Source organism: Opisthorchis viverrini (assembly GCF_000715545.1).
Source record: "Opisthorchis viverrini unplaced genomic scaffold opera_v5_633, whole genome shotgun sequence".
Taxonomy (NCBI): domain Eukaryota; kingdom Metazoa; phylum Platyhelminthes; class Trematoda; order Opisthorchiida; family Opisthorchiidae; genus Opisthorchis; species Opisthorchis viverrini.
This window is the reverse complement of record NW_008752301.1, coordinates 86,568-112,439: the sequence shown is the minus strand read 5'-3', so window position 1 is coordinate 112,439 and position 25,872 is coordinate 86,568. Positions and strand designations below refer to the sequence as shown.

The 25,872-nt window shown below is 43.0% G+C and overlaps 1 protein-coding gene across 1 annotated transcript in view; it reads right to left on the bottom strand.

Annotated features, from left to right (window-relative positions):
* Nucleotides 1–25,872, bottom strand: part of T265_15599 (hypothetical protein) — a gene marked incomplete at both ends in the record, with an annotated part of 37,804 nt that overhangs the window by 10,580 nt on the left and 1,352 nt on the right. The window contains 4 exons of the mRNA XM_009178721.1: nucleotides 1,911–2,141; nucleotides 7,877–8,021; nucleotides 10,555–10,757; nucleotides 16,318–16,440. Of these exons, the coding sequence (XP_009176985.1) occupies nucleotides 1,911–2,141; nucleotides 7,877–8,021; nucleotides 10,555–10,757; nucleotides 16,318–16,440 (702 nt within the window). The remainder of the gene's footprint in view (nucleotides 1–1,910; nucleotides 2,142–7,876; nucleotides 8,022–10,554; nucleotides 10,758–16,317; nucleotides 16,441–25,872) is intronic.

Below are 25,872 nucleotides of genomic sequence, written 5' to 3'. Positions count from 1 at the left end.
ATGGGTGCTTAGGGTGCATACCACGGCAAGCACAAAGAGGCTAAAGTGTCACTTAAAGCTATCATCCGGTGTCCTGACCGTTTCCAGCGGCACATCGCGAGAAGTTTTTAACAATGGGTAGTTTTCGTAAAAAAAACGTTTCTGATAGAAATCCTGAGTTTGCGCTGCTAATTAGGCATTAAATGTAAGATTTCCTCGACAAGATTACAACCCCTGACTTCTGACAGGCGGTTGATAATTTGATTCTATCTTCTCAGTTTTCTTTCATTTTAAAACATCTGAAATGTTTGGATAAACAAGCGTGTGAGCACTGGATCGTTTTTTCCCAGAATTTCTTCCGTGCCGATACTCCTCACCCACATACTGATGGTGTCAAGTCGACCGATGAGGAAAGGTTAGCCAACCACTGTCAAGTGCACTAAGCAAACAACGAAGGAACACCCCGATGCTATAAATGCTTCGACGTACACACAATTTAATCATCATTCCTAAACAAAAGTGGTTCACGAAAATAATCAGTCGCGCCGAAATTACGGACCTCTTCCAAATTCTTTTGAGGGGTTAGTATCTTATTCCCAATTCAACGACAAGGCTCCCATTGGGGTTTCGCGGCATTCCAGCAAGCTGATAAGGATAATCAGTTTTCTTTCATTTTAAAACATCTAAAATGTTTGGATAAACAAGCGTGTGAGCACTGGATCGTTTTTTCCCAGAATTTCTTCCGTGCCGATACTCCTCACCCACATACTGATGGTGTCAAGTCGACCGATGAGGAAAGGTTAGCCAACCACTGTCAAGTGCACTAAGCAAACAACGAAGGAACACCCCGATGCTATAAATGCTTCGACGTACACACAATTTAATCATCATTCCTAAACAAAAGTGGTTCACGAAAATAATCAGTCGCGCCGAAATTACGGACCTCTTCCAAATTCTTTTGAGGGGTTAGTATCTTATTCCCAATTCAACGACAAGGCTCCCATTGGGGTTTCGCGGCATTCCAGCAAGCTGATAAGGATAAAAGCTGACTAACCTTAATTGGGGGGGGGGAATGTAACCCTTATTATCATTTTCACCACTATCATCGATAGCAGTAGAAGTAGCCGTACTGTGCATTCGTTTTTTACTTCTTTCATTGTCATATGCCTCGAAAGTGGTAACTTGTCAATTTTAAGTTTATCAGATATTATTAATTGATGTCAATTAACGGTTGCGCGTTAGGAACTCATGGCCTTATGCCTGCTGTGCAAATACTAACCAGTTAACGGGATAGAACTGGTCGAAACATCATACAGTACTCATAAAGTCGACAGCCCATGACCGGTTCGCTCCTCTTTGGGGCTCATCAGGTAGGTGCAGTCCCGGGTTTCCGTCAACCTTATGTTCCACTAGAAACGTCATAAACGAGAGATCCAGCTGGGTCTCTCGCAAAACTAAATTTGTTTGCAAATGAGCGGATCTCGGTGATGGAAACATTGTTCCACAGCAGCCATAGTTTTTATAATTCCAGATACTATGCTTGTTCAAACTCTCTTGTAAGTATTGTCAGAAGGGGGAAACGGGTCGGGGACTAACAAAGTTGTCAGTTCATCATTAGTGAGTGTTCAAGTTACTATTACACGAACGCTATGAGCGACGCTGCTGTTGGTGTCCATTGCATACTACTCCGTCACTAACGAGATTTCGAATTCACTTGTATTGGAGGGTTGGTCCTACTATGAATGGATGAGTAGCTTTCACTTATGAATACCATGAAGTCGCATTAGAAATGGAGTTTTTACCAGAGAAGAAATACTGTACCACATTTGTGTTGAAACCAGTGGTTGACCAGTGCCCGATGCCGCAAAATGAATCACGATGAGTAATTTCTCAGACCAGAAACATGCATAATCAGCCTAAGGAACGCCTACCTTTGGGGCAGTCGCAGATGAATCCCACGTCGGTTACGTTGACACAAACAGCACTGTTCTGACAAGGAGAGTCTGAACAAGTTGTCAGCCGTTCCTCACAATGCGGTCCGGTCCAACCGTGGAGACAGTGACACAAATAACTGCCGATACGATCTTCACATTGCCCACCGTTTTGACACGGAGTGTGAGCACATTCGTTAACTTCATGCTCACAGTTGTCTCCCTCGAACCCTGTTAAAATCAGGGAAAGGGTGTATACCAGAGAGCGAGAGATGACTACATGTGACTCGGGTGGCTCGAATACGCACCGTAAGCATTTAGACCCATTGATTGAAGTCGTATGGACAGAACACAAGGGTTGATCAGAGAGAGTTCAGTGTACCCATCAAAGAAAGCATGAAGGTCTGAATTCTGCATGCTTGTTATGGTTTATATCGATACACCTGTCTTGATAGAAGACCATAGGCACACTACTGAAACCTACTGTTGTATCCCTACAAAGAATTAGGCTCGTGTTTAATCCAGCTCACCCAGGAGTTAACTCGGTACCATTTCATGCCCTCTAAATACCGTTAGTAATATGTTTTGTGCCGTCAATAGATGTTATGTAACCTAACGAAAACAAAGACGAAGCTGCTATCAAATCCATGGGTCCCGTTAAGAGTCCATATATCAATGGATCAGAGACGCCTTCTGGACAGCATACAGAGTTTTCCGTCTCCGTACGATTTCCTGTTGAAAATGTATTACCATAAATAATTGACTTTTCGGACTGATCAGTTGCCATTGCGGGGTGAAATTCGGTTGTGTTCGCTGATCTGTGAGATAACTGCCACTGCGCATGACGTCTTTCGCTCTTTTCGAATTCTCCAATGCTCACTTTGTGTGTCGTATAAATTCACGAATGCTAGAAATTTGCGTTTGGATATTTGTGTTGCCTCAGTTACTCTTAGAGCTACAAATGGGGGCGAGTTGTGGCTGGAGAACAGATTCCTTACACAGTTAGTCAAAACTCTTGAACGGCCTGCTACCGGTTGCGTACTTCTTGCGGTTATGATCTCTCCATGCGAGAATTCGGGCCCAGGTTCGTTGAAACGGAAGTCCATAGTATCATTCACTAGGCTACTCGGGACTATCCACCGATAAGGGATGTGCTGTAGAGTGAACGGCATGAAACACAAACCGACTGACCTTCTCTAAGAGTTCAGCGCTCAAGACTTACAAATTTAACAAGTAGATTCGTCAGGACTTCAGACTCAACGCGAAAGCTCAAGTCCTCAAGGTGTGACTCCCTTCAGTTACCATGCAGACCGAAGAAACCAAGACACCCTGTATACTGCCAGGTTACTCAAGTGTAGACAAAACCGATTGACAAGTTGAAGGCGGGTTCAAACCACAACGTTCGTAATCAGTAGTTCTAGCCGCAACCGCTGAGGTATCTCAAAACATAGCTACTAACGCAGTGTTAGTGAGGACGATTTTGTCACCATTCTGTTCATATACTGAGAGGAAGTAGTACAAAGAATCATCTTAGGAAAAGAGGTAAGATATCGGTTGAAGCAATACAACCAATTGAAAAATACTTTAATGCTAACGGGAGACTCAACTGAATCCCTCATTTATGATAGCTTAAGAAGTGAGACATCACCGAAGGCAAGTGGCTACGAGTCGTAAACCCACAGTAGACAGTGCCACAATCGTTGGGTGTACACCAAGTTATGCATATCAAAGATATTGGTGACAGCCGAACCCAATTCAAGCGCGAACCAGTTCTTGTTTAGGCGCACACATTCTGATGATTTACAGACCATGAGTATCACGATAGCGTCACCGATGTCAACAGATGCGTTTGAAGTTGTCAGGTTTTGTCCAATCACTCAAATGATATAAGAAAAACTAATCATACATATTCTTGGACTGTAAATCATCGTCTGGTGGACTGATGTATCCAGTCAGCGCGGAAAATATCAGTTGCCTTAAGAATTACGCAGATGCTGACATCCTACAATCAGAAAATGCGAGCACAAACAGTCAGTACAAGAAACAGTACGTCAATGGGGGGGGGCGAATTAGATCATCTTGTAATTTCCGAACGTAATATAGGCTTTTGGTGCGGGGAATATGCGAGCCACCCGAAAGCTGAAAATCATAACCTAACATGAAATACTAAAAAACAACAGATTTCGCCACCATTCACAGGAATGCTCACAAAAGGCAACTACTTGGGGAAAAATACGGTTGTTGATTCGATTTGACCCGAAGGCTCATAGGTCAAGTTCATGAAAACGTTCGAATTTTCCGTCCAAAAAAGGAACTGGGATGCAGAATAGTTGGGCATTCGAGTTGCTACAGATCGAAAAAAACTCTTCTTGTTGCTGAGGCCAAAGGGCTGTGAGGGAAGTCGAACACCGGAATGACCGATCGACAGAATGATGGCTATCCAATTCTAAAAGCCCATCCCTCAATTTGGCGAATGTACCGTTTGGCACTCACTATGACGATGAGAAATATGTTTCCTGTAGCTGCCAAGTCATATGATTTCACCGACCGGACTAACGTACAAATCGGTATGAATTAGCAGTGATCGAAGTAGATTAAAGCAATGTATCTATAAGTGCTTCGCACACTCAGCCGGTGGCACTAGGAATTTCAAAATACATTCGAACAAATCGCTCATCATTGAAGCCCTTCGCAACTGTGCAGCGCAGAGGCTGCTCCAGGTTTCAATCAGTACGAAAGAAAAGAAATAAAGGAAGAAAACGATGTGTATCGGCACTTGATTGTTTCATGCCCTTGAACCCTCTTAACCATTAGTAGCAGTATGCTTAGTCCATGTTTGACCTTTTTCCCAGGAGTAACCTATCCATATTTCAAAGTGCTACGGAGGTAGGAACAGAAAGGCTTGGACTGTGTGTGCAACGAAAGTGTTCGTGCTCTTGGGAGTTCCATGCGTTCAACCCGGAATACAAACAAAGCAGCAGATTTGCCGTGTTTTACGTGCTGATAAGAATTCGCCGATATACACGCCAGGAACGGGATTGTATTGTACACGTCAGCTGTTCCCACACGTGACTCTGCAAGGGAACCGCATCATTCAACTTGTTGGTCATCGCAACAAACAGCTTACGTAGTCCATACGTGTCAACGCAGCAAATCGATGTGCATGGATCTTCATCATTCATCCACCCCTTTTAAGTCCATGCACAAAACTAAGGATATTAGACATTTTTGCACAGCAACTGTCCAAAACTGGGGACAACGCAGAACAACATGTCAATCAACGTAGCTATGAATGACGTACGTTCATCGAGCCATGTCAAGCCACCATCAACAGCCGCTTATCAGGTGGGGCGGAGTAATTACAATTCACCCGTCTTTGCGATATAGAAAAGTGAAGGATCTCTCGACCGGTTGTAAGGCTTAAGAAAACAACGCCTGGCTTGTTGAACACGGTTTCAGTCAATCACTGAATGTAGATAACATCGTGAGAAACTGCAAGGCTCAAAGAGAAGGAATTACTGCAATTGTAGATATTTATGCTACATGTCTGGTGACTTTAAGCACTCTGTTGTCCAGTAAAGTGCGAAGTACGGTGACTCAATCTGACATGAACAAAACATTTTTGTTTTGCACTAAGGTTATGTGCACAAAATAGCGGTAGTTTTTTTTCAATAAAATGAACAAAGATTGATGCATTTCCTATTCGCTATGCAGATTAGACCGTGATTAACCATTGTCCAAAGATATTGAAAGGAGGATAAACTGATGATAGCGTGGGCGATGGGACACACCGATCGACCAGGACACATTCATTATGCATTTTAAGCCTGAACGTCTTCATAAGGTTTTGAATGAAACAGCTTGAGCTACTCTTTCCTCTGACAGCGGTTAGGGGAAGTACAACATCCCCATAAGGATAACCTTTTTACAAAAACTATTCTTTCCCGAGCGTCAGCATTGGAGCATCACCTGATTTAACAGACTGATCCCTAGTTTTGTCAGATGAATTCAATCAAACCACGAATAATATGACAACACTTCGCATTTTTCGTTCTCACACTGATCCTCTGCTTTTATCATCAAGGCCACCATTTTCTGTCATAAAACTTGTTCATTTTCTTGCGTTTAATGAAGCCTGCGTCCGTCGTATCCTTTGAGAGGATCCTTACTAAAATACTCAACTGAAAACCCGGTGTATGATCAACCAAACCATATTCATTTCGAAAGCAACATTGTGCACCAAACGACATAAAAACAGTTCAGTTATCAAAAAAACCATAGTCATTGCATCACTTTGTCCTATTTTGAAGATCCTAGGACTAGAATATCGTAGAGATACCTATCTGACACCTGTACCGTAACTTCCGACTGTCCGTTCTTCTCTATACTATAGGACTAGAATATCGTAGAGATACCTATCCGACACCTGTACCGTAACTTCCGATTGTCCGTCCGAAAGCTATTTAACCGCATAGTATCAAGCAAGCCTGATTTCATCCCAGATCTTGCGTCTGACAAGATGGAAAAATGTACTCGGTGCGTCGCGAACTCACGTAGACTAAATTTTGTCGAGGCAGATAGTTGGGGTTGCCGTCTTTCAGAACTGCTTGGAGGGCTGAAAAATGTACATCCTCGTCTAGGATACCCGTTCTCAGCCGAGACCGTATCACATAGATCATCTCATGGTTCACCGGAGCTGATATTTACGACAAGGAATTTAGTCGCCGACACAAAATACTAATTGTAAGATTAATGTTGATGGGTCCTCATCGGTCCCATAGATAAAAGGACCACTTTGTATTTAGAAGTTGGTTATGAAATTGGGCAGGTGACCCGTTTGGAAAATCAATTTGCACAAACAGTCATCTAATCAAAGAAATAACTACTGGAGAGGGTCGGATAAAAAGGACCACCTCAAATGTCGTTGTATTGAATCCCGACGAACAAATATCCACCGCGATACTTCCAGCTGTCTTATTTACAATTTTAAACAGTAGTTTGTATCAATATCAAGGTTATTCGCTCGATTTTCACACACACTGACTTTCTTGAACTGAGCTTTGTTTTGTGCTAGTCGGTCGGGAGTGAGAATTACTATCGAACAAGCACTTGTGCATTGTAGAAATCAGAGCAGTTGCGTGTGAACCAAAGGTTTGAGCCTGAACGTTAGCGAAACCTTCAAGCATGCAGCCAACATCCATTGGACAACGATTAGCTGGTGCAGCCAATGCGTCTAACTGCAAAACGCTGGAGTATATTGTCCGTGCTAAGTGTATTCCGGAAAAACTAACATGCGGAGATCGCAAATGAAATCACATTTCCCTAACGGTAAAATGACTGAGTGGTGGTGCAAGGCGATCAGGAGAGCGACAATGGACTCTTCAGTTCCCCAATATCTATGTTTTGTTGCTTGTCCTCGATAAACCGCACAGGTTCAACGCCGTAAACGGCCCTTCGAATCAGATGGCGGAAAACCTCGGATCACCACCACTATGGGTACACACAAGTCCGATACTGGTCAAGAAGTCGATGAAACGTTTCATTGTTCGAAAGACCAAAATACTCAGCTGTCCTCTTCCTTATTCCGTGGTCAAGCGGCAAGCGAAATCGCAGGAGAGGGCACATCCGAGTTGTCCTAGCAGCCACCATGCTCCGAAAATGGAGCTCGAAGTTGTTATGACTTAGTCACAAACTTATTCATTCGGAGCTTGAACAAGGTGTGATGATTTTAGTGCAAAAAAAACGGCTTTGGTTTGTCACCGCTTTATCACGGGTTTTATTCCGCGTTCAGTGAAAAATATGAAATTCTAGGGATCTTAAGCAAGCAGACTGACAACCACCATGCACAGTGCATGTGATGCGAAATCGGTCTTAAGATGTCAAAAATGTGAGAAGACCCCCCAAAAAAACAATGAATGAAAACGAAACATTCAAGGCAGTAGTCAGGGAACCAAAACCCAACTTACCAGGTGGACAAATGCAATGATAATTACCGATGCCCTCCACACAAGAACCACCGTTCAGGCATGGAGATGTAGCACACTCCAGAATTTCAATTTCACACCGTGCGCCTGTGAAGCCTTCGCGGCATCGACAAACGAAATCACCGGGCTGCAAACAAGCCGAAACAGAGCAAACATGAGTATTTGATATTAGCAGCGAGAAACACAGAGAGAGAGAGAGATAGAAAGAGCGGAAAAAATGTTCAAACAGCTATGACCTATACGGAACATCAGCGCTGATCGATATTTGGTACAAGTGCGTTGACAGCTGCGACTGCGTGCGCTTAGATATGAGGGTTTCGTTTCGTCCATGTGTATACACAAACCGTAGTCACAATAACACGGCAGAGGTGTAGTCTGTGCAAGGCTAAAGATTCGGTGAAAATCAGGCTAACCAAATAAACGCTGTTTAGTGATGCACGAGATGACGCCCGCGTTCGGAGTGAATTCCTGCGATTCCATCTACAACGTGCGTCAGCTGTAGCAACAGCTGACCCATGGCTCAAATGCACATGTTTCAACCTGATGCTTCATTGTGGAAGCTTGTCTGGGCAGTGCACGCTTCAGAAAGAATTTGGGGTTATGGAGATGAGCGCAAATTTAGGACACCTGGGGATCAGTTATTGTGAAAAGATTAGTATTTGTGGAATCAAGCCATGCATGTCATCCCTAGGGATGTACACAATCACTGAGCCACCGAAACGGAACTAATTACAGAGGTGTGAGGTACTATTTATAGATTCCGAGCCTCTCGTATGTGAACAGTATGTCTGAACTGTTCGCTCAGTGAGAGTTCACTTAAGCTACATGTATTGGGTGAGTTTCATCAAACCGATTAAAAGAACTCTAGGTGGATACAACAGGACAAAGCTGTTGAGATTTGCGGAAGCGGCTATTGTGATGTGAAGCAACTCTACACATCAATTACTTTCACTATTCTCTCTTTACAAAGGTTTACTAGTCGAAACGTCACGAATAAAAGCCGCTACTATTGAAAAATGAAGAGCAGCTCCGGCACAAATGGGTGTAAGTGAGCCGATTTCTTAACCAATTTTCTAAAATACGTTTGTTTGTCCTATTCAGTGTGTGTGGTGAATGACCATATGTCTTTAATGTTATTCAACCGATGCATAATTGTCATCCAGCCCTGAGAAACAGTTTATTGCTACCACTGTAACGGTGAGTACTACTGACGGGGCATGGGAGTAGCATATTTTCTCGTAAATCCGCTTCGCGTCTCTTGAAAAGTGAGATCTGTTATGGAAATTGTGGACTTGCTTTGTAGCATTTGCTTGCATTTGAGTAACAGTCAATGAATATCCAGGAAAGTTCAGTAATACGCCTTCAAGGAGAAGATGGATATTCAGTTTTTGTAAACAAGATGCATATGAGAGTTTTGCTTCCCTATCCAATAGTCTAACTGTTCAGTTGGTTTTCTAATAAAGAACTCCGCAGCATAGGCCTTCTTCCTTTCACAATGAATCGACTCATAGCTTTTAAGATCGAAATTCTCCCTACTCTATAAGACTCCATCTATACTACTGTCAGTCATAGTGACTCTTCTTCCTCATGATTTGTACGTTCGTTAGTTTTCTACCTACCAGCAAATCTTCCGAAGCAGAGTGACTGATAAGTAACACAATAAAAATCAAGAAAAACTGGTAACGATATCCTTCAAAGCCGTCCGCCTCCACTCTCACTGGAACATGGTTGTCACCAGCCAAAACATAAGATCTTTTCCTTATTTTTATTGGCGCACACAAAGGCAGCACAATTATTGTCGTCCCATGACTCGATGAAGAAAGAAGGGTTGGAACGACCTAGGCTTGAATGATTCGCTTGCAAAATACGCGTTAAAGCGATATGCAACGCGAGCACTCACATCACATATTCTTTGTTGTCGGACGCATCTCTGTGCTGTTTTTAACCATAATTCATTAACGGAGAAGAATCCGACTTGGTTCAACCAAGCCATCACGATGGAACGAGAAGTCCTCGTGCTATCTGAACGATACTGCCCGGGGACTGTGCTTCTTAGTGGCGGTCGTTCCATCAGCGGTGACCAACTCAAAGTAGATACGTTTGGACCATTATTTGGGTTAGCAAAATACTTGTTTTTTAGAGGCAGTTTAGAAGCCAGATACCGTTTGGTAATGTGGAAGGAGTAGACCTAGGATGAACGGTGATCTATGGTTGTTAAGAAATGAGTGTTCTGACAAGAACAACATCAACAGGCAATTTCATCTACAAATATCCCGACGAAAAGTTGCTGAAAATCATAAATGTTGGTAGTGCCACCGATGAGAACACTGGCATCGGTCTATCACGCTAGATATTGGGTCTTATTGCAAAGTCATCAAACAGAAGGTATGGTGGGCTTTCGATCACCTGTGGTATACAATGGACGTGAACTTTTTCCCTACCCTAACCATTTTACAACTCCGCATGTGTCCACAACCTGTTTCGATCACCTGTGTCTGGAACGTGTACAACAGTTATTAATGGATTATTCTGCATTTTCCCACGACAGGTCAGTTGGTTAGTCGATTAGCATATGGACGACAATTTTCAACACCTTCATATCGGAAGGGGGTCTGATCCGAACGGCAAAAAACAGTTGACTGGGAAGGATTGATCCTTACCGTATTCATACATACTCCCTCATGTTCACAAGGTGAACGATGTCCGATGGAACACTCGTCCACGTCCTCATCACAGTTCAGCCCAGTCCATCCGGAGGGGCATGTGCCATACTTGTATGATGGAGTCGACTGAATGGAAGTACTTGACACGTGCGGGTGACAAGGGCCGTTCCCACACTGACCCGGATTCTCACACCAGAAACCTGGGGACAAAGTGTGTAGAGCCACGAGGGTGAAATAGAGATAAACCATGAAGGTTGGATGCAGTATGGTAACATTGAGAATAGAGAAGTTTATTGGATGCCCAACGCCACCACCCCAGTTGTATAACAATGGCAAAATTTAGGGGGGGATGAAGGTGGGTTTGAGTGAAACTCAGTGCCATCATTTAATGAAAATACCAAAATTAATGCGACAGTATGAAAATATTGATGGTAAAGTGGTACTCGAGTTTTGACAAAGTAATGAATAAACAACCTGCCCGCACCCTCAAAATAAAGCACTCCACAAACAGATATCAATAACTTTAGTAACTATCGCCCATAAGTAGAGTAGAATAACTGCTATTCTATTGCCCTGAAATCCTCATGACCATGCTTATAGGTATTTATGAGGGAAAATCGAAGGGAAAAAGGAAAAACGGCGGTTAAGGAATCACTGTTTGAAATGCTCACAATCTAACGGATCGAGAGGCTAGTAAACCTTACTGCTAAGGACTGGAAGAGTGCATGTGTGTGGGGCACCGAAGACCGACAGTATAGAGCAGGACCCTTTGACAAGGGACATTGCATTTCTTATCAGAATTATCATAAAATTAAGAAAATTCTGTGTTCTGAAGACGGTCCTGTGAAACCAATCCTTCTCTTTAGCAGACCCCGTGACTTTTTACCTGATGCGTTCGTCTGTTTGTAATTAGTTCTGCCTCGGAGGATTGTAGGCAGACGTTTTAGGGTTTCTTAGGTAGCTGGTGTAGTGCGATATATTGAAGACAAATGGTTTAATAACAGACTACAATGGGCGGGCATTAGACGGACTGTACGGCGATCTGCTCTGTCCAAGGCCAGCAGGTTCCACTAGTTACTTTGAGGTTCGTTTCCGTGGGCCAAAATGCGTTATGCAAGGCAGAACAAGCATGCAAAGTTTGCTGTGGCACTTGTTTCATCAGTGTCTCGTTTTAGTACGCCTATGCAAACGAAGATTCGACCAACTGAAGCCAAGGTCTGTAAAATGGTAACCAGGCTTCTTCAACTCACGAGAGATACTATACTATACAATACACTAAAGCAAATTGCAGTAACGTTCTAAATAGTTCAGTCCCGAATTCATCAATACAGGTTTTTCAGTCCAAAACATACGCTTAGTGGAAGAATACGTAGAGTGAAGGTGTGGCTGATAATATAATGTGATCACTTAGAAATACCTACATGAGTGGATGAATATCTTCGCTACATCTTACCACGATGTGACAGTGTGCTATGAAAAATCAAGACTGACGGATGGTGATGACAATACGGATGACTCTACCATCCAGCCTAAGGAAGCTGAAGTAGTGTCTCAAGCAGCTTGCGATGTGCTCAGGTTAGCCAAAGGTATACGTCTATGTGCAAGGCAGGCTGAAATATGCGTGCGACAACCTGCATACGATCCGTTCAAAATGTTTCTAAGAACAAACGTGTTTTGCGACTCCAACAATCAATAGATGAACTACGTTGAGATGGATATGGCGACTGACCAAGTTTAATTCAAAACAGAGGCAATCCACATTTAGAAACATCTTGATTCCCACCTGAATGTCTCTCCTCCTTGAGGGATTTCACTGTATCTGTTTGGTCGGCTTATCGTGCAACATTGGGGTTACTCACTTCCTGCTACGCGTATCTCACTTGCGGATCCTAGCAGCTACTTACAAACGGAAACACCCGGACAAGCGTACTCCATTTAAATAAGGGAGTTCAAACAAGCAATGGAAACGAAGGAACCTAACCCAAGATGGACCGATTGGAGGACCGAACGGCCAAATGACCTCAAATCTCCACTATCACTCACGGCCACCTACCAAGACAAAACCCCTTTAGCACCCTCTTACCACCGCGTGAGAGTAACTAAACCACATCCCAATAAAAGCCAGAGCGCAGTTGCATCATATACATATAAAACCTTATCTGCAGCAGGTCTATCTACCCTTCTAGAAGTACTACACAGGATCTGAAGTGGTTTGAATGGGTCGGATCGACCAGATCGATCAGCTTTGAAGTGACTGCATCTCCTGTACGAGAATGAGTTGAGCATACTGAGCGGGTATTACCATAGCGTGCAGTGAGCTTGCGGCTCAGTAATCTCTCTCGATACAAGGCACTAATCGGATTCATCCAAACACTTCCTAATTCGAAGTCCCATCCAAAGCGAATTCAAAATCAAACAAGGTTTTAAAAACCCTATCATCCAACCAATACAATGTTATCGACGAATACTAAAACGATCATGACCATTCAACGGATGCACTGTCAGTATTCTATAACAAAAGTAATTCAGGCTGGGATGTTTCCTTCAAGTTGAACAAACGGTTGACAGATATCCTCTTTTTCTGAATGAAGTATTTCCTTGCATAAGCCATCATCCTCTGAGTATTTGAGCATCCGTGGCGAAGAATATTTTAGTCTCTTGGTTGAGCTTTCCTAAACCCACAACCCACTTTCCCATGGAACGGCCATCAATAGAATTCCCAAGCATTCACATCGTAGAATAATTTAAGTGAAGTGCATTCTGCCCGTCGTGTGCTGGTTTGTTTTGATTGAGCAGACCTCAGCCCTTTTCACCTTATTTATTAACGTCACAGATGAAAGCGTCAAGCATCCGTGCTATGATCGCCTTGTTTCGGCCCACGCGCTCTCCCGTGGACACTTGCCCGATTGTTGGAAAATTTTATCACCACCGAGGACCCACACTTTGTCTTCGGAGCGAATGTTTCGTATAAAACGGAAAGTGTAAACAGACAATCTAGTGCATTCTGTTCTTTAGTCCAAAGTAAGACATGCAGCAAGTGTAATCAATGGAGATTCAATTGTTGCTGTGATCAGCAGTCTGCTAACACGTTTTCTAGATGAAGGTTGCGATATCCAGGATCGAAAGACTGCAGACCTGAAATTTTCATCCCTAACTGAGATTTTATTCATTTATAGTACATACAACCATGGAACCACAGCGCTCCTATGGAACGCCATCCGACGTTGGTCACCGTCCGACTGATACATGAGGACGGACCAGATGATTGGCAGAAGGAGAGAATTAGATAAGTCTGGATCAAGGTCTTTTGCATAAAGATAGCCTAAGATGCTCATAAGCACTACTGAACGCCGAAGTATGATCCTTATTCTGTCACCAACTGTTCACTTCATCAATTTTCGCTTGATGAATTAGCAACGATGTAAGTGCCGGGTCTTAGTGTAATTTTCCCCGGCAGTATAGTTGGTAATGTGCACATGAGTCCATTCAGTTCATGAATATTTCTACATCCCAGAATTTCTGCTGGTGTCTGTTTTATTCTGGCAATTGTGGACAGCTCGCGAAAAGTTTCCGCTATCCAACAATGATAATAAAATCAGTGAATGATACTTAGTCTATAAGTAGCCTACAGAAAGAGTAATTTCACAAGAGAGGTGAAACTTCCACCTAATAAGTCGCCATTTGAGGAGCCAGTTAAAGGGTGACCATCTGATGTGGTTTCTGTAACTTAATGAGGAATGGTGCTATATCCTTCCCAAGTGCGAGTTATTCACACTGCTGATCAGCCACTCGTGGCCAAACGGTCAAGGGTTTAAACTGGTAGTCGGGAGGTCGCGGGTTCGAGACTTCCTTGGGTTTCGTGGGATGCGCACTTTTGATGATTCCCAATAAAAACGAAACAGTTTTACAGTACTTCTCAGCTTTTTAGCATAGATTGGCCACACTTGTGGGACAAAATCTCAGTTGAGAATTCCGAAATCTCCTCACACTACAATTGATGGAAAAAGTGCTGTTCGACTGTGTTTATTCCAATTGACAGTCACACAGAGTTCGACTACACAGAGGGTCATAGTCGAATGCTAAGAAATCCGTTCAAAACGCTTGGACTTCACATGATCCTAATTCAGAGAGCCGATCATTCGTCCGAGAGTATTGGCACAATTTTATTGAAAATCTAGTAAACTACATACTCGCTACTGACATTTGCTTGCTAAAACGTTACAACAAACCATTGGAGGAAAGTAAACTTTGTTTAAGTTTCATATCTGTTGTTAGACACCTACTTTTATGGATAAGGGGGGACAATATTCAACACACTCCGGGGATTAGACCAGCCCGATGAACCCCAAACAGAGCCAAGCTGGTGTCGACGAATTTTAGTCGGTCACATCAGTATCCTCGTTACAAAAGAGAAGAGAAATCTGGTCACAATAAAAGTTGCCTTTCAATAGAATGCACCATCGATTTCTGCAACTTGATGACCACTAGGATCAATTAAATGTTAAACAACAGTTGGTACTTTCTCGAGCTAAAAGATGTAGAAATAAAGAGACAAGTAGAGAATAAGCTAGTTGTTATTGACTGATCAGTGTAGATCCGACAGACGGATGGCACCCAAAACGTTATCATGCGATACTTAGTTTGTCAAACTGCCTGACGTCTAAATTGAATCTGGAATTCCAGTTAATTCGAATTTCACCTGATGTCTCTAGAGTGTTTTAGAAACTAGTGAACTGTTGAAAATCTTTGTTCAACCAACTGGTAGTCTTGTCTCCCTATTATCGTTTTCGGGGTTAATTAAAGTTCTTAACTATTTGAATTCCAATACCCAGAGTCACATCAGCTTCAAGGAGAAAAACCAATTCAGTTTAACTGCTCGATTTTGTCTCCATTGCATTTGCACAGGCAATAGGCTGAAGGCCCCTAGGAGGTAGGATATTGTTGACCAATGGGTAAATTCTTAGAATTTGACAGCCCGAGTTGAAATACCCGGGGTGTTGTCACAGCTCACCATGGCCCTTTCCGATCCTGTGTTGATATCCGTGAAAATTGGATCATTTATCGAAGTACATTAGGATTTGAAGGCAACCTTGAGTCTCACATCAAAGTGAGCGTGACATCGAGTTCTAAAGGAGGCCGATCAGCATCCAAGTCAGCGAATTTACATACGCAGTAAAACTAGCATTCTTATAAGTGACAAGTCGAAAAACAGTCGAAGGACATAAAGAGCGAAATGGAAAAGGATGAATAAAGGTTGTTATGGCTCGTTGATTCAAGTACAGTTATACAGTGTCAACGCAACTCCTCTCTCCGTAAGGAATTTTTTTTACTGTTCAAGGGCAAATGGTAGAGAATCGATAACATAACCGCCTATCCAAGATTGCCGGTGGCAACTTTGCGGTGCATTGCTGTATGTATGAGAGATCAATCCGTTGAAGTCGGTAAGTTACGCAATGCATCAGTGCGGTGTATTTACTGCAGCTAACCCAGTTGTGGCTTCGTCGAACCCAATATCACAGATTCCTGAGTATTCTCTCAGTTAAACTAGTTAGTCGGTGTTGGGTATCTGAAGCTAGAATCCGGGTTGTATAAACTCACCCAGGCGAAAGTTTAATTAGAAACTGGTAAATTTCCAGAGTTTAACTAGATATAACGCGGAAGGCAGATTTCTAAACCTAAAACGGAACATAATCAATCCGAAGTTACGAAATCAAGCTAAACGTTTTGTGCACCTAGAACCAAATAAGCCATATCACCTACCTGAAAATCCAGGTGGACACTTGCAAGTTGAGTTGTCGGGCGATCCGATACACTCACCACCGTTTTGACAGGGCACCTGATAGCAATCCAAAACCCGTGATTGTGCGTCTTCCGCGTAGCAGACTATAGGGTGAATAAACAAGATAACTAGAGGTTTCATTTAGCATATAATGAACGACTCAAATAAGTTTTTGAGTGGAAACAGCCTCCAACTGGTTGGAGATACCAAGAAAAAGCGAGAGATATACATCAATGATTCATCGTTATACTTCGTAGTTGTATGGATACTCGTCAAATGAATACAAGTCACTCTTGGAGTGACTGCGGTGTTAAAGCTTCATATGTTTTACACAAAAAAGAACGTAACTGTTTCAGTCGCAAAGTGGTGGACTGACTACTTTACCCACTGGTCTTGTGGAAAAAAAACACGGATAGATCTAAGTATTACGGATCTCATCAGTCAAATGCAGCTATTACCCAGGTCACATTTCCAGAATGGGTAAGGCAACTGGGGAAGATTGGACGGTTGATCCGTCCCAAGTCAAGTAACCAGACAACGTGAGTTCGTGTGAGCGCTTCAAATGTCAATGTCACGCCCGTCAGCAGCAGTACACCACATCGGTTGTTATCAAAAGTCTATATGAAACCTGTAGACCTCAGCTTGTTTATATTAGCCGTGACTGGCTAGACTTTATGGACGCTCAACTGGCTTCTAATCATATAAGCACCGGTATATACAGTCATGAGAGCTTTTCAACCGTCGATAGTTTGGTCGTTTCGGGCACACTGGAATACGTGTGCACTTCTACCAGACCAAGCACTTTGTACGTAGATAACTGGCGCTCTAAGTGGGGCCGTTGTGTGGTTGACTCAAAGTTTACTGAAAAAGGCCACTTGACAAACGCCGAGACATGCAAGCTGTCAATGTGAACAAGGTGTGGCGCACTGACAGGGAGGGATCGGGGGGAGGATAATGCACTGATCTCAGGAGCGACCGAGCAAGGAGGCAGACATGAATAGGGGACTGAAACCTCAATTGGAAGTGTGGTTTATGATGTGCGAAGAGGCAAGATTATAGGATTCAGAGAATGAGTTTGGAGAAACATAGGGTTGATTGAATGCAGCGGCTCACTATCCACAGAAAACCCCGAAAATCCATAGAGAGGCGGAACGTCTGCTGTGTCATCTGTTGGAAGGTGCACAAGAATGAAAATATCCACAAATGATGCTTCTGCTAACATGGGTTTTAGGTTCAAGGGGATAGATTCAATAGATCCGTATTTATTGCGTTTGACAACAAAGGCTACGTAGTTCTGGCATAACACGTCAATATAGAGGATCTTGGGGTTTTACTCTCGTGTCATACAAACTCAATTCACGAAACTAGCCTTCAATTTGGAGACCGCTCTGCGCTTTTCGTAAATGCTTTTGTTAAGGCGTTAGCTGCGACAAAACACTCCAGTAAGAATTAAACTCTGACAGGTTGGATTTACAATCAAAGACTGCGGATGACACTGGGTTTCTACTGACCGCCTTAAAGCCATACTAGATACACCACAGTCGTCGACGACCACATTAGTTGCGGAAATCTTAAAACACGCGCTGGGAAGATACCCAACTGATGTCGAGCCATACAAATTGAGAAGCGAGTGTTTCACTTGCCACTGTTTAATTCTCTTGTCATTGGAATCGAATGCGTCATATTTTAGCTGAGGTGAGTCCAGGGACACAGATGTAGGCTGGAGTATGGCAAAATGTATAGCCATTTCCCATGAGTAACACTGATGTTATCCACGTCGGGGTGTCATGAATAGGCTACAACAACATTTGAGGGCAACAGGCGAGGCCATCGTCACTTAACCACACCTGAGAAAGTATGTTCGGGGAACTCAGCGGAAATGATCGAACAAATTCATTTGTGGAACTTATTCGCACTTGGATGCAATGCAAATCGCGGTCTGAAGGAGCGACCGTACTTTTGTGCAAAACAAATAGGGCAAAAAGGATTGGGACAATACAAGGTGTGCATGAATTTCATTCGTGTGGTAACTGGTTAGCATGATGTTGTTTCCCAAACATGAGTATGAAGCGCAATTTAGAACCACCGCAATACAATTATGCATTTACAATGTACAGTACGGAACAGCAATGGAATCGCCAGTCCCATTACCAAAATCCTACGTAAAATTCCTGATAATGAAGAGTTCGTACTATCGAATGTTATCAGATACAATCGGGTACAGTAGATTTCGGGCAACAGTTGTTTGAACTGAGGATTTCATCAACAGGTCGTGTAGTGAACTGAACAGAGTTCAACTTGAGCTGTACAACAGATTTCACTAGTGGTTAGGCTGAGTACAGTAAACAGGTGGGATAACCTAGGTGTTTGAGTTCTTTTGTCCTCAGAAGTAGATTCAAAGAGAATCCAATTGATGGCATGCTGGAACGGTTCATTAAGAGACTCTCAGTCGCAAAAAGTATTGATTGGCTGAAGGGATATAGACAGCATAGACAGCACAGCTTCCTTAGAATCGCAACGAATTCGGCTGGGCAACTGATAACAGGAAGCTGAAGAGGAGAATTGAGGAGAATTGAATTGAGGAGAAACGTGCTCAACCGTTATAACCTGTGCATTCCAAGGGATATTTCAATAACGGTGAGTTTTCTGAGACAGAACTTCGAAGCTTAATGTATCGATTTTCTCGCTGGACCTTATACCTACCCTGTGAGACGAGCACTCAAGTAAGAACGCCACCGAATAGTACGTGCATACTCGCAGCCAGCTCACAGAGTACCTAAAAGAATTGTACGATACATATGGATAAACTGATATCCCAATTTGTGAACCCTGAATTTTCGAAATATGATGGAAATAGATACTTTTGACTGAACACTGGCTGTGAGTTTCGAACATTTTTCTACAAAAGCAAGTGCACCCATTAAATCATGTTCAAATTAATAGTTAGTGGGTATGCGAAGAGATGAATTTGATATCTATGGTCACAGAAATCCTACCCGAATATACATGAAACGCTTATGCCATGTTCCCATACGACGTCCAGCCGAATTCGGTATTCAGCTTATCAGATCAGTCTTAAGCCGGATTCAGCTAATGGGATTTGCTTCGTATAAGTGCCAACTTGCTTGAACAGCTGTTGACCAGAAGATATCGAAAATCTAGGGAGTTTCTTTCATGGAAAGCATTGGGTAACGTTCTTTAGCCTGTCCGTTACTTTTAAGGGGAGCCAAATTTTACGAAAACTAAAAAATGCAGTATGATCCGAAGATAATTTTTGGTTTTGAGCTTGACCGTATGCAGAAATTCATTCATTCAAAAGATCAGCAACCTATAGAAGAAAATGTTTGGTAGCTCAGGTACCGTAGATAGCCGTTGGCTTGTTCGCTGAGCTGGGCACTCTGATTGCAAACGTTTCATCACCAATCGAGGTGACATCATCAGTGGTTGGCTAACCACTATCCCATCGCTACGCACCACTACACTCCCCCAATAACTAACGACGTCACCTCGATTGGTGATGAAACGTTTTAAATTGCCCAGCTTAGCGAACAAGCCAACGACCAGATCAACAACCCTTGTTTTTCTTCAGAATACTAGAGTAATGGTCATTAATTGAAAGGATTATTAACCTATTTGTTGCAAGTGTCATGAATACCCCTGACGATGATGAAATCTAGGCACAACAAACAGGCGACAGGAGTTTAGTTTGACAAATATACTGCTTGGACCGTCTGAGCGTGTCTGAGTAGCGAACCCCGTAAATCACAAGCATACCGAGTTGCTTGATATTCCTCGGAAAACCATCAGAATGTCAGGGCCAAGTGTGTATCCTGAGAATTTGAAGCGAATTTCAACCTTCCAATACAATTCTACGTGACAATCAGCCTCAATTTGTAATTTAGTGCGCTACAATGATGCGCAGCGCGTAAACCCTCGACACCCGTGCACTCAGTCGCAGATTGGGTGTGTGTAGAGGCGTTCATACTCTATCCTCGCATATCCACGAGAAGTGATGAACGTCAAGTTTGGTTTAAACTAAAACCTAGACAAGTCACTCGTGATAGTCACCGGTCCTTGTCAAAAACGACAAAAATACAGGGTACACGTCGTTCCTGGACTGGCTTGCGGTGTGACGGATTCAACACCATAAGTGACGATAAATGAAAACAGACTTTCAGCTCAGTTACAAGTAACCACGTCCAGTATTCAGAAGTGAGACGAACAAGCGAGAAAGGGAGAGGGGCGGGAAGATATGGGTGAGTAGATGACAGGACTCGGGAGAGACCCCTTCTTTTGTGGCAAACTGAAACGTTCGTTTCTTTATCTCCTGTAACTGGTCTGTCAAACTCGATACTATCATACCAGTCAGATTGGGGAGGAACTGGGTAGGGAAACACTCTCAGTAACCGAACAACACAACAGAGCAAAAGGTTGCTCAGAAGAAATCAGATTCAATTTAGTCTGGCAGGAGAGATGGGCTTTACACCCCTACCACCTGAAAAAAATTTCCTCAACGCGTGAAAACTAGGTTAAAAATTCCCCTGCTACACGTAAAAAAACGTGAAGATAGAGTAAAACACACACTAAAGTGTGAAGCATGCAGGCTGATAGATACAAGAGATAGGTGCTAATAGCATGAACTCAAGGAAGCGTTTGAGTTAAGCAGCATCTATCCTGTAACATATATTAGGCATTACACAAAATAATTACGATCTAGCCTGCTTGTTTGTAGTAACGCGCTCGTTTTTTCAAAACACCAACACGTTCCTTAGGATGCGCGCAGGAAACTATGCAATGTCGTGTCCCTTTGGGTAGATTCAAATCAATACCGCCATGCCTTTCAGACCTGTGAAAAATGACCGAATTTTTATATTGGCTTTTATTTAGTCTGAGTAGGAACACCGTCGAAAACCGACGGAAGTATTCAAGCAGATGAACAACGCTAAGGTGGACTTTACACGGCACCTATTAGATGAGGTAGAATTAAATTTTTTGGAATATTTCGAAAACAGCACAGTACATTTCGTATTCTGCCCAAAACATGTAGCTTGCAACCCACCGACTTGAACGCAACCAGACTTTCGCATTAATGGAGCTCGAGATAGCTCAGTGGTTAAGGCGCGAGCCTACTGACAGGTGGGTCGGCGGTTCGAACCCAATCTCCACATCTCAACTGATCCTGTCTAGGCTTGGGCGACCTGGCAGTACCTCTGCCTTCGTGCTTCCTTCGGGTTGCACGACAGCTAGGCATCAAAAGGGTGTTACAACTGAATGACTCACTTTAGATGAAAATTAATCTTATTTTTATTTCAACTGAATTGGCGGATGCTGCCAGTACATTTTTTTTGAATAGACCATTCACGAAATCACATATTTCAAGGTTTCCAACACACACATCATAAGTTGAGTTCATTAGTGTCAAGAGGAAGTGGGCATACAGTTGGTTCTAGAATTGTGCACCCTTAATTCACTCTTTAGACGGCTGACAATATCTCAAAGCGACATAGCTCATTTGTCTGATACGGATGTAAAAAGCGGAAGTTTTGGGTCTGCTAAGAAGTTGCCCATCGAACGAAAACCTTCTCTGTGGAATAGCCTACACCTCATTGTATGGAAACACACGAGCACAGCAACAACCCATCAATTTGTGTATTTTTGGTTTTACGATGAACACCGCTTCAACACGAACCATCGTGGATTGCTTCGCACTTTTGGACATCGGAACTATGCGCCATTCTACAGGCTCCGAAGCCCCACTACTATCGCATGTGAATCATTGTTGATCTGAAGCTTGTAAAACAATCATCCAGGTCCCAATATCCGAAACAAACTGCCCGAACGTTGACTGCCGGGTCCTAGTTTCTCTCTGTTCACTACCTTATGCCACGCAGTAATTTCTGATTTGCTTAAATAAGACAGGCTCCAGAGTAGCCAAATGAAAACTTTTCAGACCGAGGTCAAAAGTCAACCATGCTGTGTGATCTCCTCACCACAAACGATAATTAATTTCGGCAGTGCAGTGAAATGTAATCAGTCGGGAGAGCGAAAGACCTCATTAGTGAGGACCTGGAAGTGGACTTTCAAGAAAATTTCAAGAAAGTGGATCAGAAGATTTGGGAAAAATGGTTGCAACCGACTGCTACGTGGTAATGATCGTCTCAGAAATGTTTCTAGAAAGATGAAGAGTCAGCTAAGAAGCAAAACCTAAATCGGTTCATCTTGGGTTAGACAACATGAGCGATAGTTGTCTAGGCTCTCCTGTTACAGTTACCCTTCCAATATCACTCGATCCATTTCTTTCTAATGTTAACAACAACTTTTATGGCATTGCCACGCCCATTTCTCAACCTGTTGGGTTTTCACATTGCTATGTGACTATAAGATTGGCTGCACTTGACCATCAATAAGTGCGTCCATGCGTCATGGTATCCATAAAGTTCCAGGAGGCGGGCAATTGAAGGGAAACCGAAAAAATGATCTTGATTAAATTGTCGCTCCCATTTTGGATGCTAACTGGCCGTTTTTGGGTAGGAATCACATCCATCCAAATATAACTTGATCTGTTGATGCCATTCTGAAATGAACAGGGACTATTTCGGTCAACGTCGGGATCAATCATTGTCTGCACGAACTTCACATTTTGTGTGGTTGTCGAGTTCATCTTTTTTAGGGGTCTGAATTCAGTGGGTAATACGTACCGGTACACTGATACACTGACAGCTTGGCCGCCATGAGGTACGAGGGCTCGAAGGTTGGCAGTGTACGATTCAGATAGGTGCAAGCGCTTTGAAACCGGATCTTGGGTAGCTCGTCACAGCCTAACCGAGTAGCAAATTTATGCTTTGTGTTGTGTTGTGTACGCAAGCTTAAGCTTGGTGCTACCGGATGTACTTTGACAACCAGCATTAATATTCGAGACTGTGTTATCGCAGGCTGTTGCAGCGAAAAATTTGAGCTACATCCAAAAGGGACAGGTATCCTGCAGAAAGAAGCTCGATCTCTTTTATTTCTGAGTTGTGTTCAAATGTATTTAAATCAAACATGAATTAAGGAATATTCTGGTTAGTCCGCAGTCAACGTAAGGTCGAAACTGAGCATGGTCATACACTTTTGTCTAGACTGTCTTTCCGGTTTTTCTGACCAACAGAGTCGCATAGATCCATACCCGCATTTGCTTCCAAAATGGCACTTCATGTGGAAAGAATTTAGGTCTTTCAGCGGCTACAGAAAACTAGAAACCGTTTTAGACAATCGCTATTATGGAGCTTGTATGAGGAACAAGGGTGGAGACAAGGCTAGGTCGCTCAGTCCTGGACATTTATAGGGAGCAGCTCATCTTACCCTCTGTAGTGAAAGTTACGCTTTACTGCTATTTCCATTAATTCACTTTCACTTGTCATTTCAGCCTATACTGTGCTTATATGTTGAATAAAGCCTATCCTTAGGCGAAGTCTTCTCATTCTACTCAACGGATCAATAATCGATTAACTAAGTCATCGACTCCCACTACACCCTCAATCGAGCCCCAGTGAATCACGGACATGGGCTCATTCTGTCGTGAAGATAGGTGACATGCCAAAAAACAGTCAACCTCAGAAGCCTACAAAGACCGCAGACAGAACCGGTTGGAAACGGTCATTTTAAGATACGGATGCCGTGGAGCCGGTAAACGTCCCTACATTTTTCGCATCGCAATATAAGCCTAACGGCTATACGTTCATTTTAGTGTCGTAACAATTCAGATATCGAAGGGCAATTGAAGTTCCCTGAGCTGTCAGAACTGATGAACTTCATTCTACGACAGTCGAAACAGGCACATAGCGAGACCGAGCGAAAACGGTCACTATGTTTTTTCTATTGTATTGCAGGTTTTCTTGGGGTATCACAAAAAAACCACAAGCAACAGACTTTTCGCCAGCTCAGTGCGTACCTAACCTGTCCCCGAAGCAGTGCTGTGCTGTGTTGGTAAGAGTGCAATAGGTGCAACCAGGTGATTTTTAAACAAACTGTGGCCAGTTCATGAAAAAACACTAATTTTGCAGCAGAGCCTAATTCAGCTTTCTTCTTGTCATACCTTCGCCCTGAATTCACATTGACTGGAGATAAGTGGCGCAATAAGCGATCCAGTTGGATAGAAAGAACAGATACGTCAAAAGAAAATATAATCTGGACGGTCTGGGAAAACACGTTCAGCTAGCTGCAGTCGTGACTGCCGACACGTGTCAAGGCAGGAATTCGGGAGATGGCGTGTGCGCGGTTCGTAAGGATTGATCCAAACAATACCAATGTTAGCATGAGACGTGCAAGCATACAGCTACATGAGTGCTTCACGTATGATTACGGATCTATGCAACAAAACGTCCAGTGCTCCGAGAAATACCTCCAGGACCGCTAAACGCAGTTTATTTTAGAGGTCCAGAACACTCGATCTCTGCCGAGACGTCAGAAGCCCCATTTACGCTGTTCTTACATCTGTCAAAGTCAGGATGCCATTGATTAACTTATCACATCATCTTTTTGAATCCCGATTGTGCTGCTCGAGTATTTTTTACAGTGCACAGAATGAGATTGCCTTTGGTTCCACTTTGGGACAGGTGAGAGCCAAGCTGTTAAACCAGTTAGTGTAAGAACACCTCACGTTGTCGTCCAGAGACGTACATTGCCTAGCCTATGGAGTTCCTAGGTGGTTACGCACTCCAAGTGCTTGGGTTGGGTTGCCACTCTTTTTCCCAAACTACTGCGAGAATGACATACATCGAAGTGCGGTTTTATGGAAAAAAACTTGACTAGACTTAGCAGCTAACTATCCCCACTTGAAATTTTTACAAATACCTCCCCTGCTTGTGTAATAAACAAGAGTGAGTAACATCCGTACCGCAATCTTACTAGCCGAAAGAAGACCAAACTGACCATCAATTACGAAGTTTCTCATATGTCTCAGCAAGGCGTAGAGCTTTGAATAATTCCATCAGCACAACTCAGAAGCAGCAACCTGAGAGATATACAGATTGGCGTTTGATCGTACATAACCAACTTCTCAACTGTCTGGTCTACGAATGTCGGCTGACTGTCTATTTCAAACATTGTCAAACTACCAACGCAATTGCCGTGATATTTGATAATAGAAGTTTCCTGGCACATTCCAAGTAGAACCAGCAACGCTGCACTAACGACAGCTGAATGAGAGTATCTGAGATACATCGGTACTTCTTCACATTCATGTATCCACAAGTGTCTTGCGCTAAAAACTGCGCAGATCAAATCAGACCAGACGAGGACCTCTACCATACACACAAAATGGTCATCCGGATACATTTTGACCCCAGAAGATACCGTTAACGTCCGCTTGCTTGATATGGCAACAAGCATACCATAAGGGCCTCAATAAGCCAAACCAGTTCGGTCGTATTAAGGGGAAGATTGTGTTTAAGAGATCAGAAATAGGACACGTTATACGTCGCTTGTAAGGCGTAGGTATACGGTCACAGAAATTTTTACACACATGGCATCGCGTATAACTTTCCAATATATATATA